This window comes from Tetrao urogallus (assembly GCF_951394365.1).
Source record: "Tetrao urogallus genome assembly, chromosome: 20".
In the NCBI taxonomy this organism is placed as follows: Eukaryota; Metazoa; Chordata; class Aves; order Galliformes; family Phasianidae; genus Tetrao; species Tetrao urogallus.
This window is the reverse complement of record NC_136833.1, coordinates 5,469,843-5,487,694: the sequence shown is the minus strand read 5'-3', so window position 1 is coordinate 5,487,694 and position 17,852 is coordinate 5,469,843. Positions and strand designations below refer to the sequence as shown.

At 43.7% G+C, this 17,852-nt stretch overlaps 1 protein-coding gene across 2 annotated transcripts in view; it reads left to right on the top strand.

Annotated features, from left to right (window-relative positions):
- MYO1C (myosin IC) overlaps positions 1-17,852 on the top strand; it is a gene marked incomplete at its 3' end in the record, with an annotated part of 52,100 nt that overhangs the window by 15,512 nt on the left and 18,736 nt on the right. For both annotated transcript variants that reach the window (XM_079545214.1, XM_079545213.1), the window contains exon 2: positions 17,676-17,831. In XM_079545214.1, coding sequence (XP_079401340.1) covers positions 17,676-17,831 — 156 coding nt within the window. The remainder of the gene's footprint in view (positions 1-17,675; positions 17,832-17,852) is intronic.

Sequence of the window (17,852 nt, the reverse complement as noted above, 5' to 3'; positions counted from 1 at the left end):
TCAAACCTGACACGTTGCCAGATAGCCAGTTTGCACTGTGTGTCTACTTTTCTTTCTGCTTTTGGAAACTGCTTAGGCCGCTTCTTTTAGGATAAACTAGAATCTCTACAAATCAATGGATGTGTTCCTGTTTTGGGTTTGTTAGCTGGTTTTGTTCCAGACTTTTGAAGATTCTTTCCTTGAGTTTATCGTAGGGGCCTTTTGCCATCAAAGTAAATGCAAACTGCTTTTGGTTCCCTTGCAAAGAAGGGTGTAAAGAAGTTCTGTGCCATATGTGTTCCTAACAGTTTATTGGACCTTAAACTTTTCACTGTCCCAAAATAACTGCCAACGAAGTCAGTTTGGGACAGAGGGGGAAAAAAAGAAAAAGTGGTGGAAGTACAAATTGTGCCTGTAAACTTGAGGCTTAAAAATCATCAAATGAAAGACTAGTCCAGTTGTTCACATGTCTAAAGCATTGAATGTGTCCTTTTTCTGTGCTCGTGGAACTTGGCTCCACTTGGTAGTTCATAGTTTGCTTACAGGATTGCTATAGGAGTCCCACCCAGAAGGAAAATAAGAACGTTGTTATGCTGTCTCTCCCAGGTGTCACTTGAACGTGGTGTCAGAACGAAATGTCACAATACTCGCAAATTGGTATATTGTGATTTTATTTCCCTCAGGGGAGCTGTAGACATTGCATGACACGAACCTTTGATACTACTGTACCAATATAAAGTGTTTACCTCACCATTTCCCTTAATTTGATAACTTGAAGTACAAATTAGACTGACATAAATCTTAACATTGCTGTAAACTTCCTATATTGCACTTAGCAGGAGTGGGGAGTAGGATTAGCTTTGAGACCTTCTTCATCTGCAAGCTATTTTATAAAAACAAACCATTTCAGGAAGTATATTCCATATGTTATCCCCTCTCCCATGCTTTTTGTAAAGTTTCAGCCTTTGAGCCTTTGTTTTCGTGACATTAGGAGCTTGAATTTATCTAATATAAGCTGGTTATTACTTGCATTCCAGTCTCCATATGGCAGAATTGTTTTGACACCTGACCAGGAACTCCACATTAGCTTTATTCAGACTTTACCAAAAAGAAAAGCTTCATGTCATCTAAAAGAAGTGGTTTCTTTTGGCTGATTTGGAGGGAGGCGTTTCCTTCTTAAACCATTTTTCATAGCATCAGGTGATCTGGTTTTGGGTGTGGTTTGTTTTGATGCAAAACTGCATTGATTAAAACTGTCAATTAAAAAAGCAAAAGAAGAAGAAGATCGAGTACAGGACAGCTGAGTTGTTTCCTATAGAGCAGCTTGAGATAACAGGTCTGCTATTTGGTATTTCTCTAAATCAATACATGTTGGCACTCTGAAGAATAATATCATTCTCTAGATTTCAGAAAACAGGACAGCTTAAACTTACAGTTCTGATGTCAGCATTTTTAAACAGGCAATCCTGTATTTGGAGAAGAACTTTACAAGTGTTGGTGCCAAGTTCCCCCGTGAGGCACAGGCTGTTGATCTCCACGTCGGAGTCCTGGTTTCGTACCTGCGCCCCTTCTAACTTCAAATACAAAATATCTCACTTATCCTGAAACAGACTTTATGAAACTGAACAAACAATTTACTGACTTTATCTTGCAACTTAGTACCAAAAACAAGGAGAGAAGACAGCAGTGTTAGGGTCAGCCTTAATGTTGAGATTTGTACAGACATAGATGCGTCCTGTCGTGCATGCAAGAATGTGAAGTACCTAATTGGACAAAAAAACAGATGTCAACTTTAACATCTTCAGCAACTAAGATGTCCTTAAGTGTAAGTCAAATATGAAATGGCATCTTGGGACAGCATTGCTATATGCCCTGGAAAGCTTAGCACACCCTTGAGTGCATGCTCTTTTCTGGACTGGTGATGCAGGGACAAAGACAGGTTATGGGCAGCTTGTGAAGAACGTAGCTGAGACCTGGTTATGCTGGAGCAATCCTCTGGAACAGCAAAGGGAACAGTAAATCTCGGCTCCTTCTCAACAGGACTGTGAAGCTTCTGTTGCTGTGATGAAGAACAGTGCTCCTGCTGTCCAGATTTTCTCTCTTGGTGTCTCAGCAAAGAGTTCTCCATAAGGATAGCCTGCCCTTCTTATTTTAAGTGTCTCAGCTGCACTTTGCTGATTTGACATCAGGTTCTCCTATAAGTTGTGTAATTCTGCAGGGGCTGTATTTGTAGACAGGAGAGAGGTAGGCAGGAGGTAGCAGGGCTACAGTCAAAAAATTCTTTCTACGTTTTGTCACAAACATCTATTCCATTCAGACAAGAAGTCTAGCTGATGAACCTGCCTAGGAACTTACATTGTATTCATTTCCATGAACAGCTATGGGACTGTCAGACTGTTTGCTAAGCTTCTCTGCACTGGGAGCTGAGAAATTCTGCCTTTACCTGAGGACAGAGGAGATGGAGAGATACCACTCACTGCAGAGCACAGGGAAGCATTCCTGTTACGTCACTTTAGCCAACATTTGGCTAACGCTTTGTTGTAGGAACTCCCTTTCATTGGTATAAAAAGAAAGAAAATCTGTTTTTTAACTGGATTTGCAAGTTTGGCATCTGTTCAAGTGACAGTAAGAAGTGTGCATTGGGGCTGCAATTAAAGCTCTAGGCAGCAGGGAGTCTGACAGTTTTGCTGAGACGTACATGGCTTGTTGTAGTAGGTGCAACTGCTTGCTGCTGGAACTGTTTTCTGCAAGATGTTATTGCATACAGTTATATAGGAATGAAAGGAAAATTAAATTACGTGGCTCCTTCTACAGGTGCCCAACTTCCTTACAGTTCAAAATAAAATAAGAGCTGTCCCATTCACAAAATGAAGCAGCAAATTGTTGTGCTCCATGGGTCCAGGAATGCTGTCATCTTCTGTTCTGCATTACTGCTGGCACATCATGTGTTAGGACAGGCTGTGTCTTTTGCTGCTCTTCGTGTATCATTGATGTGCTCAGCCCTGCTTTGCAGGTGCTGTAGGTCTCTTCAGTCTGTCCTTTTGCTTCTAGGAAGAAAAAGAGCTAGCAGCAGCAGTTTATGCATTTTGTTTTCTTTTTCAGGCTATGGGAGAGGCCCCTTTCTGCTCAGGAGAGAAGTGTCACAGGTTAAATATTGTCCATCTCCTTGGCAAGCAACCTGAGGTTACTGCACACTGCTGGTGTGAGAAGAGCCCTGCTCTGCCCATTGTGTCCCTCCTCAGTGTGCTTGTATGTTCTTCTTTTCCAGACTGAAAGCAGTTTAGTGCTGATCTGGCCTTATATAGTAATTTCCTATTATTAGAAACATTTCCTTGGGACCTTGTTCAGGGAGTAGCAGAGGGAAATCCTGTTTCCTTCATCTAACATGCAGGCAAAGCACCACTGTTCACTCTTTCCTTATCTAGTGTCAGTAGAACAAGCAGCTTTTATTATAACATGCTTTTCAGTTTGAATCCCTTTCTAACACTAAGCCTCTTTCCAGAAATGCAGAAAAAGAAATGTTGAAGGAATAGGAACTGTCAGTCACCAATGTGAGCTGTAGAACTTTGCCTGCAGCCTGTAAGTTTTGCTTGCTCTTTCTCAGCTGCGTTTCTGTCTCTCAAAATGAGTCTTCTTAACACTTTGGAAAATGGTTTTGTTTTTCCATGCTGACTTATGTGAAAAATAGTAGGATAGGATGCTTCACCTGGGTCTGCCAGGGTACCTGTAGAACCTTTCTACCTGTAGAAAGCTAACGGCTGTGGTTCAAGAGAGGAACAATTTTATATTAAAGAGGGAGATGTTTTTGTTTTGTGCGCAACGTGAACAGATTTTTAAAGGAGAGATTGGTTACTGGAGCACAGAGATATTCAAAGGCTTTGAACGCTTAATTTTTCCTATGAAAACATTTTTTCCCCTTAAAAGGAAGATGTAGGTCCTGCCACTGGGAGTGACTGTTTAGAAAGTCAGTTGAGAGGAATGCACATCAGCTGAACTGAGTCAGGCTGTTTGCATTAGCAGCTCTGTCAGAATGGCTCTTCTTGTTCTTGCCACGGGCTCTGCAGGGGAGCTGCTTAAAATGATTGTATCAAAGTGAGGGCAAAGCAATCAAAGTGCATTAGCTGTTGTTTTTAAACTCTTTGCCGTTGAAGTTAGCACAACAATTACTGCTGGATTCAGAGTGGGTAGGCTGTGTTTGTAAAGGCAGTGGAAGAGACCAGTGCCCTGCGATTGTGTAAAGCAACCAGCAGAGCCACACGCAGGGCAATGTGCAAGTGGGACTAAATGAGAGTGGCCACATGCATGAGACAACTGGCATCATGGTAAGGGCGTCTGGTATTTATAAAGCAGGGCTTTGTTCTGATGGTGGCTGTCAAAGCCAGTCATCCATTTCTGTTTCTTTGGTTCAGCAGAGAGCAACAACAAGGAGAAATGATCTTCATTTGTTACATTAACCCAGTTTCTGTTTTCGTTCACGTCGTAGAGCCAGGATTATTGTGTGTGTGCGGGAGCCATAACGAAATGTGAGGGCTGTGTAGGTGCTTTTAATCTGCTGTTTTTCAAACACATCTGTCATCAGACTTGTCAAAGTAGTGAGCAGCACTTACAGAGAAAGCACACGAGTCCAAGGAGACAATCTTCACTTTCTGTGTCGTTCCAGCTTTTGGTATTATTCTTGTTTATTTGTGAAAGACTGAGCTTGGGAAGAAGAGGAGTTTAGTGTTCTCACTGTTGAAGCTTCCTTGGAACAAACAAAACCAGTATTGACAGTTTTAGGCATTACAAAGCATACATTAGAATCCAAAATAATAATTTAAATATTCTTTGTCCTTTGGGTTTTGAACCCTTTTGGCCACACCTATCATACTTTTAAGCTTTTGTCTGTTACTGTGCTAACACATTCACACAGAATCCGAGGACTCGGAGAAGGTGATGTCATGAAGTTCTCAATAAGGTGAAGGAATTCTGCAGTCTTGAGACATCTCTGTAGTGAGTACAATGGGCTTTTTATTAAACCTTCAGAGGTCTGCATTCTCATATCTGACCAGGAATGCTGCATCTCCTGGGTCCAATGTCCTGTGTCCATGTTTCTGTTGCACACTTCATGTCTGGGGGGACATCTCACTGCTCCCTGCACGCTGGAGGGTGAATTGCATCAATGTAAGCAAAAAGGGGGTAGAAAGCAGGTGATTGTTAGCAGAGCTGGTGGTGCAGGGGAGAGGTTCTGCCTTGTTGTCAAGCCTGTTCGGACAGTTAACACTGCATCTTTGGCAGGGCATTGAGTTATTCAGTTGTGTGGTCAGATGTTTGTCCTTTGCTGGCTTTTTTTCCTTAGCAGTGGGCCAGATGTCTTTCAGAACCCCCAGGTCCTGTCTTAGGGCATCTTGGAGATGCAAGGCATTACGGTCAGGTTTCAGTCAGTGCAGTGCAGACAGCAGGACTCATGTGGGGCTGAAGAAATGTCTGCTCTTTGCGAAAGACTTTCCTCTGACCTGCAAGAAGGAGACTCGAATTCCTGGCCTGTTTAGGGTGGTTTGTTTCCCATGGTGTCTTTGCCAAGTACTTTCTAATTATGGAATGTGTGTTATTCTGCAATTCTTCTGCGAGGCAGAAATAATGACTATTATAAAATACATATATATAAGCATTTATAAAGGAGCTCGACATCTTTTGGTTTTGGAGTAACGTAAATACGACCTACGTTCCTTTTTGAATAACAAAGACCAAAGCCAGAATCTCTTACCTCCAGATTTATATTGTGTGGTGGAATCTGCACAGCACAGGAAAGGACTGTGGTTTGCTTGATGCCAGCTCTGTGGGGCCAGGCTTTTTCTCAGGAGAGCCACTGCTTGTGGGCAGCGCAGCGAGTCACGCACTGCTCCGTGAGCCTGCTGGAGCAGGGCTGGCAGGAAAGGTTTCCAGTCCCCTTGCTTTGAATGTGAAATTGTATGCAGGGAATCAGCTGCTTATCAGCAAGGAGCAGAGCAATCCCAGCGCTCTGATGCAGAGTTTGTATGACTCATTTCTAACTGGTGGGGCCTGGAAAACTTGATTCATACCTCTCTGCCTGTAGTTGCCTGTATTAGAGATACAGAGCTAGCTAGCCATCCTCAGCAGAATGTGCAGACGAGGGCAGGGCTCTCTGTTGCTGGAAAGGAAGAGCCTGAGCTTTTCACTTCAAAAGTCTGGGATCAGAATCTTACAAATAAAAATTATGTTGGTTATCCCTGCTTTCTAAATATGTATTTTTTCCTCCTAATTTAGTCTAACCCACGAGCAGGAGTGTTTTCCTCGCCAACAAGAGTTGGGCAGTAGTTTGGCTAGAGTAAAAGGTTTTGAGTAAAGGTCTTCCCTATACACAAATATATAAATAAAAGGTTCTGCATTAAAAAAAAAAAAGTGTAAAAATGTGCTTCTGAACGCACCTGTATGTTCTCCTTCCTGTGACATTTCCAGCTGTGAGACACCTTCTGAGAAGGATTGTTAGGAAGTAGTAGAGACAGTGGGAAAGGTGAGGTTGCAGATGTGAAAATAACTCCATGCTAATACCTAAAATGGTAACACGAATGTTACAGACCTCTGTGTAGTTTGCCTATAACCAGACTGATCCGAGGTACGATAATGGAGGGTTGCCATTACCCTCCTGAAAAATTAGAGCTGCTAGGCAACGTTTCTAATTAGACGTGGAAAACTCCATGCTCAAGGCTTGCTGTCATGCTTTGGTGATGGCTGACGTGGCTCCGTTTGGGAAACGTAGCTTAGATTACCTTTGATCTTACCTGTGCTCCTGCACTGAGCAGGGCTTTGGAATACTGCTTATTTCTTTCAGTGCTCTAAAGCTGACCAATGCTAAACCTGCCTTTGAAATGTGTCCTCAGGCTCTCAGAAGGTGTTCCACGAGCTTCACGGCAAGTCCTTGGAAGCGTTGGCTCCTTCTTCCCCTGATGAATGCCAGCACAGGATCAATGCTGGGCCTTGGGTCAGAGCTAATTAGAGAGCAGCGCTGAGCACTGAACCGCTGACAACATCTGCTACATTTCTTGGGTTTTAAATAGCTTCCTACTGAGTAGTGGCCATGCATGGCCTTGAGTTACTTTACTTGCTTTACTTCAAAGCTTTTTAGCTTTTTGCTTTAGTTTAATCAAAGAATGACATCAAGCAGAGCTGACTCCAAACAGTGCCAGCCACGAATTATCAGCCGTCAGACTTGGGGGTGATTTTGTAGCTCTGTTTGTTCAATGGTTGGAGAACCTGCCATTTGGTGCTGCAGAATTTGGCTGATTTGGCCACATGGGACCACTTTAAATGGATTCCCACAGCTGAGCTGCTTGTAATGTTGGTTCTGGGCAGACGAGCAGAGCAGGGTTCATTCCGCACTGCTGGTGCTGCCTGGGGTCCTGCGCTCTGATCTCAGATTAGTGCACCTAAGGGCCAAGGAACCTTTTTAGAAAGAGAAAATCCGATTTATTCCTGATTTCTCCTTTTATCCTATGATCAATATAGAAGCCTTTCTCACTTAAAGAAGACAAAAGTGCCATCTCTGTGTTGAGGGAAGCACGTCATTGTCTGCCACCGCTGTTCACCTCTACATGGTAACAAACTGGTGATGCCAGCTGCCATTCAGTGGGATGGTGGCTTCAGTGACACCTGGATTTCAGAAGTATTTGAGCTGTTGCTGCAGTCTCCTCTTTTCAGAAGATGATGCAAGAAAGAGTCTATTCCCCTTGATCACATTCCTTTGAGAACTAGGGCTTGAGTTTGGATTAGGCTCTGTGTAGATGTGTGCATTTAGAGTCAGCGTCATCTGAATGTTCAGCTGGTGGGTTCGTAATGTCACACCAAGTTTGAGACCTCCAAACTGCACGTGCAACTTACATGTTTTGTGTGTGGGCAGTGCTTTGTACACTGGATAAACCTGCATTGAATTTGCAGCCATCTGTCAAGCTCCCTGCTAATTGTAGAGTCACATACTATGGAACATTTGATGAGAGGGGCCTGTTAAGAGTGTGGTATAAAGGAGAGATGGGTGATAATATGCTTTGTGCAGATTGTGACTGTCTGTGTTGTGAGACTTGCAGACAAAAACCCATCTTTTCCATTAGTCACTAAGAGTCAGATCGAATGGATGACCCATTTTTTTGTTGCTGATGCTTGGAAATGGCAGAGCATGGGACAGAAGTCTGTGCACAGGAGTCTGTGTGCCCTCTAGGCAGCTGGATAGCTGAGACCACTGAGCAAAATAACAGAATCGCTGAGTAGTTTGGGTTGGGAAGGACCTGTGGGAATCCCTGCTGCAACCCTGCTTCAAAGCAGGGCTGATTTAGATCAGATTGCTCAGCCCTTGTCTGATTGAATCTTGGGTATTTCCAAGGATGGAGTTTCACAACTTTTGGGGGCCTCTATTCCAGTATTTGATGGCTCTTATAGTGGGGGGAAAAAAAAAGAAGTCGTAATGTCTCCTTGGAATTTCCCTGTCCTCGGCTCGTGTCTGGTGCCTCTTGTCCTTTCACTTCCACCTAATGCATATGCAAAGGCAAATATACATTTTGATTACTGTCAGAATGCCCTCATCTCAGGGCACTGATGGTTTTCACAGCCTCTCTGTAGCAATGGCCAGTAATTTTTTATGTGAGACCAAACCCTGATGACCTGCAGGGCAGGGAAATTTGCCACTTGTGATTGCAGCGCAGGGTGACTAAGGGCAACAGGGGCTGCACTGTGCTCTGCAAGGAAGGATTCTACGTGGCAGTGCTGGTTGTTTGGTGATGAGAGCTTCCATAGAAAGTGGGTGTTCTGAGAGTGGGTGTCTGCAAATGCTTGGGAATAAATATTGCTGAGCAAATATACTGTGTCCTTGCAGGGACAGACAAGGCAAACTGTGTTACCCGTGGACTCTTTGTGGTCCTGTGATTTGCTGAGAGAATGATGACAAGCGGAATGATAATTGCACTATAATTGCCCAGGAGGTTCTGCTGTGGTTGGGGTGAGTCTGGAGTGGATATGGGGAGCCCTCTTGGTACAGCTGCTGCTGTTTCAGTGCAGAAAGGAATTGCCGTAGTGGAGCAAATGGCTTCCTGTCCTGTTTGCTGTGGTTTGGCTTGTTGGGCTGCACACCAGTTTTTCCATCGCCTGTGATTACTTTTCTTTCCGTTTTTCCCCCATTGGGCTGCAGGGACCCAGGTGCAGGCTGAAGGCAGAGGACAGCTGACTTCTTTTCCCTCCGACTGCCTCTCCCCGTGTGTACTGTGTGTCCCCTCCTAGCGAGGGGAGGAGAATTCCCCTCCCTTCCCTTGTAAAACGCCCTCTCTGGGATGCTCCAGTAGGAGCTGGTGGGAGGGAAGGAGTTCTGACTGCACCGAAAATGTCATTAAAAAAAAAAAAAAAAAAAGGCAACTGACAGAAGAGAGAACTTGTCCTCAGATTCCTGCTTTATGCAGCGGTGTAAACCAAGGCTCTGAAAGCACTGTGAGAGCTGGAAGGAGTCAGAAATGAAGTACAGAGGCGCGGTAAGGTTTATTTTACTGCTTTGATATTTGTGCAGTTTTGAGATGTGTGCTTCTCCTTCTTGCCTAGCATGAGAAGAAGGGAAATAAGTTTAGAAGGTTTAGAAGGTTTCAGCAGGAGAGTGAAATGTTTGAGCCTGCTTTGTGAAATGCACAGTAGTGGGAAAGTTACTTGTAAGTGGTCGGAATGGAACAGAAGAGAAACGTTTCGAGGCAGCAGTGAAGGTGGGAGTTCGAGAAGTGGGAAGTGAGGGCTTAGCGGCGTGCTGTGTTAGGGGAGTGGGCACAAATTGTCCCATCCAGGGACTGTGCCCATGACTGCTGCCACAGGGAATGGCAGGAAATACCTGCTGAAGGACTCACTGTCCCTCTGGGATGTATTTACTTTAGCAGAACTTTGTGTTTTAGTAGCAGCCAGGAAGCCTGAGTTTGTGTGCAGCACAGCAGAGCTACCCAGAGCTTTGAAAAGTGTGGCAAAAGTTGGAGGAAATTAGGACTGTTACATGGAAAAGATGAATAAGAGAGGAGAAAAAGTAACACGCAGTAGTGTGACAGTGAGGGCAGACTGCAAGCTCCTGTTCTCTGTGCAGTAACATTGGAACAGGGGCTTTCCATGTGGTTAAAAGCTGTCAAATAGCTGCAAAGATTACTTTCATACAGTGCATAGTTGTGCCACAAAATTCACTGACCCTGGAAGATGCTGAGGTCAAGAATGTAACATTATTAAAAAGCACGAAAAAGTGGTTGTGGGGTTCTGTCTGGATAAGAATGCCCAAAGCTTTAATTGGTAAAGCTTGCAAATTTCAGAGGAGGAGGACTGAAAACAACATGTCTCTAGGTTTAAACAGTTCTCCAACTGTTGAACTGGGGCCAGAGTATCCCATAATTGCTCAACCTGCAGATCCTTGCATCTTTTCCCAAAAAGTCCATCTGGTGCTGAGCGCTGCCTGAGGAACTCTCTCAGTGCTGAAGGGAAGCACAGAGCTTCTGGAGGACCTGCCTGCCTCTCCCAGCAGCACGGTGCATTTGTAGGTGGAGGATGTTGTGCTGAAGGATTGTGGTTATCTTTCACAGGGGACTGTAGGAGGCAGCCAACCTGTGTCCAGCAACAGACCCAGAAAAAGGGTGATTTTTTTAAGGTGATAGCAGTGATGTTGTCTAGGGTGGTGGCTTGATATTCTCCGAGAGAACGTGTGGGTGTGGAAGTGCCCTTCACGTGCACTGGGAATGCACTGCAGTGCTTGCCCTGTTTGGAAAGTTTTACTGTCTTTGAAAGACATAATGGTCTGAAATGGCTGTGTGGGGCGTGTGGAATCCAGAGCAGAAGGTGGGAATCTCTAGTGTGGGGAAAGGCAGAGTGCACCAAGAATAACAGTGAGTCACGCCGTGTACAAATATGCAAGAGAGAAGAAAGAATGTGTGCATTTAGAGAGGACTACAACAGTTACCAAAGAGCAGGGAACGGGGCCACGAGGTCAGCACCCCATTGCTGCAGGCTGGGAAGAAGTCCAAGCCATGATGCTTATCTGTGGGCCAGTGTTTGAGTTTCTGTTGCCTTCTCACCTGCTCTGTCTGATGTAGAAGTGGTGGCAGAACTTCTCTGGAAGTGTTGTGGAAGGGCAGAGATTCCAGTGTTTGCTCTTTATGCTGTCTGTTTGCCTTCTGAAGCTTCTGCAGGACCTGAGCTCACAGGTAGCACTGCTGTGTATACTGAAATCAGCAGTGTACCAACTAGCAACAGCTTATGTCACCCATTCAGGAGCAAAGATGTCCTTCCTTAAATACAGGAATTCAATTTATTCACATTTCCAGCCTTGCTCGTGTTCCTGGTTTGCCTCATTCATTTTTCTTACCACTATTTTATATTGAGCTTGTTGATGGAAATACAAGCATCCCTTCTTAGGGTAAGCATTTTTTCTTTCCTTCAAATTAGTTCTTCAAACGTTTTCTTTTCAATAATAATTGCTTCTCTATTTCCAGTCTTTCTTCCTCCATCCCAAAAGTGTATCAGCTGGAAAATATGTTTAAATATTGAACAAACAACATTTCCTGCTTCTCGTGCAAATCTCCGTGGCTCCCTTTGGTCTACAGTTAATTGTTATTTGCATTTCTGATTTACATTTGAGCTCCTTAGATAGATTTCTACTATTCTAAATATTGCAAGTGTCAAATACCATTGATTGATACATTAGGAGTGGTAATTAACTGCAGCAACTTCCACACCCTGCATTATTGTTTTTCAGTGGAATGAATTTTACTTTCACAGCTCTATCTCCCTGTGACCTACATGCATTTAATAGATACTTCAAATATGCACACAGTACGATTACACTGCTCACATTTCCCATTCTGCTTTGCATTTTAGGGTGGGAGATTACATGTAGCTTAGGGAAGGGAGGCAGGACTTCTAGCTTCTAGGCAGCTTGCTGCTAGAGATGGAATAAATCTTGGTGAGAGCAAAACAAGCTTGCTTCCCCTATATTTCTGATTATGTCAAGTTTTAATGTACTCCAGCTTGTGTCTACTTAAAACGTGGAAGACTTCAAAATAAATACTTTACAGGAATTAGGCAAGGAAGTGGCATTTGTCTCTCCTTAATACAGTTTCTTGCATAGTGGATGTCATCGTTAAATCCATTCAATGTGTGTTTTAGGATCAGGAGGGAAGTATCACAGAGGGAGAACCGAGTTCTTGCATGGGCAGAGTGCACCCGACTCCAGACATTCCTTTGTTGGAGATGTATTGCTCTAAAAGAAGCAAGAATTAAAAAAAAAAAAAAGGAAAAAAAGACTCTGCTATAAATGGTCCTTGAGTGGCAGCTGCTGACACAGTCATTTTTTTGCAAGTTGAAGTTGTTCCCTTTATATCTGCTCTCCCATGTTCTCAGTGTTTTTATCTGGTTTTGATCTCGTTCAGTCTGACCATCCGAAGTGTTTGCCTAAGATCCCTTGACTCAGATCCACTTGTTGTTTTCATAGTTGCTTTCTCAGTATGACAGGGAAGAAGAGCTTTCCCATTCTGCACCTCCGGAGTTGAAGCCCTGGATAAAGTAGCTGATTTTATCCTGCTTTGCTGTTTAGCTCATGCCCTGTCCGAACCAGACTGTACAGTACAGCAGAAATCAGAGATTTTTATGTTCCTTCCTGCAGCTCTGGAACAGCACTGAAGAGTGTTATGCTATCCAGGAGACAAATGCGTTTCAACTGCCACCTCTCCTCAAGAAGTTCATTATTGGTTTGGACTTCTTATTGTCTTCCAGAATCTAATCTGTGTCTTCCTTCCCACTTAAATTTGGTTCTTGCCTGTGCTTCCGTTCCCGGCTTTGGAACTATTTCTGGAACCCACAGATCAATCATCTTTCACTTGATACTGAGATAAAGATGCCTCTTTCCATATGCACCAGCTTCCTGCAGCTCAGTGCAAGTCTTCCAGTCTGCTGAGTGGTTACTAGCTAATCTGTAATAATGCGTTGTCAGAGGAAAATACTGAAACATACATTTTAGATTTAAAGGAGAAATCCAATTTATGTTGTGTGATACTTTGTTCTAAATCAGATGATTACAAAGCTCTGTGTAGGGCCGTTCACTATGAGAGCTGCAGGTGTTTTCTCACCAATCACTCAGGGATGCTCCAGAGGAGGGAGAGCTGCCTGAGCCACTGACAGCAGTTGAGTCTGGAATTGCTGTGTCAGTGCTGACCACTCAGATACACCTCTGGGAAAATGCAGGTAGGAAATTGTGCTTTTAAAGACTCCTTCCAACACGTTGGGATACTGCACGTAGACAGCTCACGGACAAAGCTGTGATGTGAGATAGTTGCTCAGTTTGTGTCAGCCCTGATCTCTTGTGCTGATGGCAAAAAGTTGCCCTCCATCTTCTTCCTTCCCAAAAGGAAATTTCCCAGATGTCACTCTGCGCGCTCTAGTGCTTCGGAACTTGTTGTGCTGAGATCAGAAAGCCTTGGGTTTTGTTTTCAAGGTGTATTGGATCTCCAAATGCTAAGCAGAGGGAAGTCTTTACCACACTTTGGCAGGTATCATAGTTTAAAAGTAAAATATTTGTTTACATCTTCACAATACCGAGTCAGAGGTGTACTAACTCAGTTTAGGAAACTCGGTGGTATAATCTCAAGTGCTTTTGTACCAAGGAGCTGCTTGTAAGGGTATTTTCTGGTCTTGTTGACTCTTGTATGAACACAAAGGAAGGCTGGAACCTCAGCCAACATAAACCTGGCTCTGCAGGCTGCATTGAGCAGCACCAATTTACATCGGCTGAAAGCGGCTCCCAAAATGTAATCGCACGGAAGAAAAAGGCATGTGGAAGTTGCACCGCTTTGGTAATTGCACTGGCTTGGTCCCACCATTCAGGAGTGACAGCTTTTCCTTTCCTGGCAGAGAGCCACTGTTGTGCTGATGGCTCTGGATAAGAGATTAAAAGCAAAAAGTAGGTTAGAATAGTGTGGGAATGAGTCCCTTGGAGCCGTACCTCAGGGTGGGTTCAAGAAATGCAGTGACTGCCATCGGTTTGTACTCCTTGGAGCAGGAGTGGCCATTAGGAGCTGATTTTAGTAAAGGGTGAGTTTCAGACAGAACACACGGGCACTCCTAAGCCCACAGGCACTGAGATCAGGTGGAGATGGTTCAGATTTTTGCAGTTCCCTGCTTGCAGCCTGTGCTGGGTGTGAGAGGCCAAGTAAGGCATTGCTATGGGATGTCCTACAAAGGTAGGGATCCTTAGCCTGATCCTTTTGATTCCTCTAGGCAGGTTAAAGGTGCACATGGTTGAGGTGACCTAATGATACGTTGCTGTTAAAAGGGACACCTGTGCCCATTTCCTTCCAGCCCTCAGTCTGACACTCACCTGATCCCATGGCAGAGTGATTCAGCTCACTAAGCTGATAGAAAACTACCTGATCATCTGCTTATCGTTTTGCAGGGTAAGTTGCATTGCTTCAAGCTAAAGCAGACAGTTGCACAGAGGGCAGGTGGGACAGCCCCTTTTGTTTGCATTGGCACTGTGAGAACAGCTCATCCACCGCTGTGCTCTGGTAGCAGCTTCAAGCAGTGGTGATTTGCAGAAGAAAGGATCTTATCAGACCCTCACAGTCCATATTCTCCTAATTATCAGAAATAATTTACTCCCTGCCACGGGGCTTTCAGAACTGTCCAAGCTGATCATAGGCCAGAGGATGTTTTAAATGAACAGAATGTCAGCTGGAGGTGTTTTGGCAGAGATAAATCTATATGTTAAAAACAGGTCTTGCTGCAGAGATGCTGAAGGAGCCAGTCCTGTTGCTGCTCTAATAGTCAATTAGCTTCACTGTAATATTCTTTAACCCCTCGACAGGGTTTTCTAGCATTAATTTACAGCCACCAGATTTGATGTCTGCCTACTCCTATGGAATAACTAACATGTTAGCTATTTAATTTATCCACTGCCCTACTGTCACGTTCATCGTTCAGTAGGAACATATGGTCATCTTTGTGACTATTTTTTTCCCTGAATAGTATCATCTTTGCCCACTTTCTTCCTTCAGCATGACTGTTCTGTTTCCATTTTTAGAAATGATTTATTTTCCCCTCCTTCAACATTGCATCTGTTGAAGTTATTGGTAGTGAAATAGCTGGTGTGGACATTTCAAATTGGTGGTAGATGTGGATGTAAGCAATAAAATGCTGAAATGGTGGCACAGAGGAGCACGTGTTGCTTAGCAGTGGTTTATGACTGGTATATTGCATTTGCATTGAAGTTAGGCTTGGGAAAAGTGCAGTGCTATCTGAAGTTTACCCTCTTTCCATGATCCCGACTTTAAACTGTTCACATTTAAATATAGCTAAAAAGTTGCATTTCCTTGTGTTTTTTTTTTTTTTTTTTTTTTTTCCTATAATGGACTGAAAAATGCGGGTATTTATTTTGTTCACACCGATAGAGATTGGACTTCAATGAGAGGAAAAAAGCACGGAGCAAACTGGAAGCTGCTTAGGCTTAAATGCCTGTCCCAAAGGAGGCGGCTGCATGTTGTAAGTGGGATAGATTGCTTCTTCCTTAGGCTGCGTGCAGCTGGGATCAGTTTGTCCTGAGCTCAGGGGAGTGGCTGATGAAAGAGCTGCTGAAACTGCTAAGTGATGTTTTCTGTGAAAGTCTTCAGGATTATATAAACTTGGATTAACTGTGCGAGGGTGGAAGTTTCTCCCCAGTCATTTTTTTGAGGCAGCTGTTTTAAAACTGCATTCATAAGCTCAGCCACTTGGAAACTACTGATTTTTCTTTTGTTGCCACCTTTGTTCCCATCACCTTTTCCAAAAGCTGTTCCAGAATTGCGTGGCTATGATATAAGCCTTCTAATTTCTAGGCAGAGTTTATTTGTATGTAGTTTATCCCTATTTTGCTTTGGGTTTGTTGTTTTTTGTTGTTTTTTTGTTACCAACATTGGCCTCTGTCTCACCACCTCTCCTCTTTACCTTGGCAAAAAGGATAGAACAAGTCAGCAAAGCACTTTGCTGAAGGCACAGAGGAATTGGCTTGGAAAGCCTGGACCTTTAAAGGAGGGTTGCTATGCCAGTACCTGCAGAATTCTCCTAAGCTTGATCTTTGAGAGCTTATAAATCAGACCTTAAGACCAAATAAAAACAAAATAAAAACGAAAAATGAAATTATGTTTCTCTGTTATGTTTGTCCCATTAGAGTGGATCTGGATTTGAGATTTCCTAGTGGTAATTTGTAGGAGCTTGTTTTTCTCTTCAAAAGCTGCTGGTTTCATGCAGTGACTTATGCCCGGGCACTGAGCTTTCAGGAAGGGAGCCAGTTAGAACTTGCAGAAGTTGGGAAAACTTCTTTTGTCAGTGCTAGGTGAGCCTAAGCAAATCCAAGCTGAGGGGATTTGCGCTCCTTTGGGCCCAAATTTATGCTTCAGTGGCTCTTTCCTTTATTACTACTTAACAAATCTTAAGCTCAACTTTCTTCTGACCGAAGTTGCTTTTATTTTATTTCCCTGCAAGCCATCAGTCCCTGTGCTCTGACCACTGTTACATCTTGAGAAAGAGCAGAAAGGAAATACCTGGCAGTGTGAATCAGCAAAAATCACACACATCATTGTGCAGGAGGAGGGCTGTGTTTTAGCAGCAGTCCAGCATTCCTGGGGTGTAAAACTGCTTTGGGAAAAGGTGACTGGACATTGCTGTTAGTGCATGAGCCTGTGTAGGAACAACTCTGGTGGCATTTCTGCCAGTGATGGGAATACCCCAGAATATAACAGGTACCCTGCAGTGCTGCTGTGCTGTAGGGAAATGGTTGGAGAGAAGGGTGCCTGCTGTGGGAAGTTTGCAAAGTAAGAAGGATTTAAGATGATGATAGGAAATGCAGACAGATGCGAGGCAGATTGTTTAATACCTTGTTTCTTGTCTCTTATTTGTGTTGTTTCTTGTCTTTGCCTTGTACCCTGCAATTGTACTGTATCTAATTGCCTGTAGTAGAAATTTTCCCTGCGAGTAATGACTGAGTCACCTGGTGCACATTTCCTCCCTTGTTTTAATATGTGAGGTCGAATGAAGTAAGAGGCCAGCAGACCCATGTTTCCCAAAGATGGCTGTGTCTGAACCACATTGGACTGAAAATGTAACCTGTAAAAGAGTGTCAGGGAATAGAAGTTCCCTGATGTATGGGATGGATGTTAGTGTCACAGTCTCAATTCGTAACAGTGGGATGGGATGCAGAAGTGCCCTTTATTCTTAGTTCTGTATTTTCCCAGAATTTCCCATTGGGGATCTCACTCAGCTGCTCAGCAGTGTGAAGCTGTTTGCCCATGAGATGAATCATTGTTAGTCATAAAAGATTCCTTACCTCAAAATGACTTCCTGTTAAGAAACGAGAGAGAAAAAGAAGAGGGAGCACAATTCAGTCTCCTAGTTTTATTTTCTCTATGAAATGCTTGTTTGATTTATTCATTTATTTAAAGTGATTGGAAATTTGGCAATAACCTCTCCCAGTGTTGGCTTCTCCCATCAAAACAATGACTGCAAACTAACTGATAAAGCCTTACTATACATGAACTAACGCTTTTCAACAGCACTGGGGTTATTCTGAGCTCCTATCTATAGGCTGTCTGTGAGCAATTGTGTTCAATCATTCTTACGGATTCAGCGAGCTGCAGCACAAAACCACAGCTCTCCTAACCTTGCTCTGCTTTTGTCTGCAGGGAGCAGGGACTAACGGCGTTCGACTGACCATGGAGAGTGCCCTGACAGCCCGCGACCGCGTCGGGGTGCAGGATTTTGTCCTGCTTGAGAACTTCACCAGCGAAGCAGCATTCATTGAAAATCTCCGCAAGCGCTTCAAGGAGAATCTGATCTATGTGAGTAGCAGAGGAGCAGAA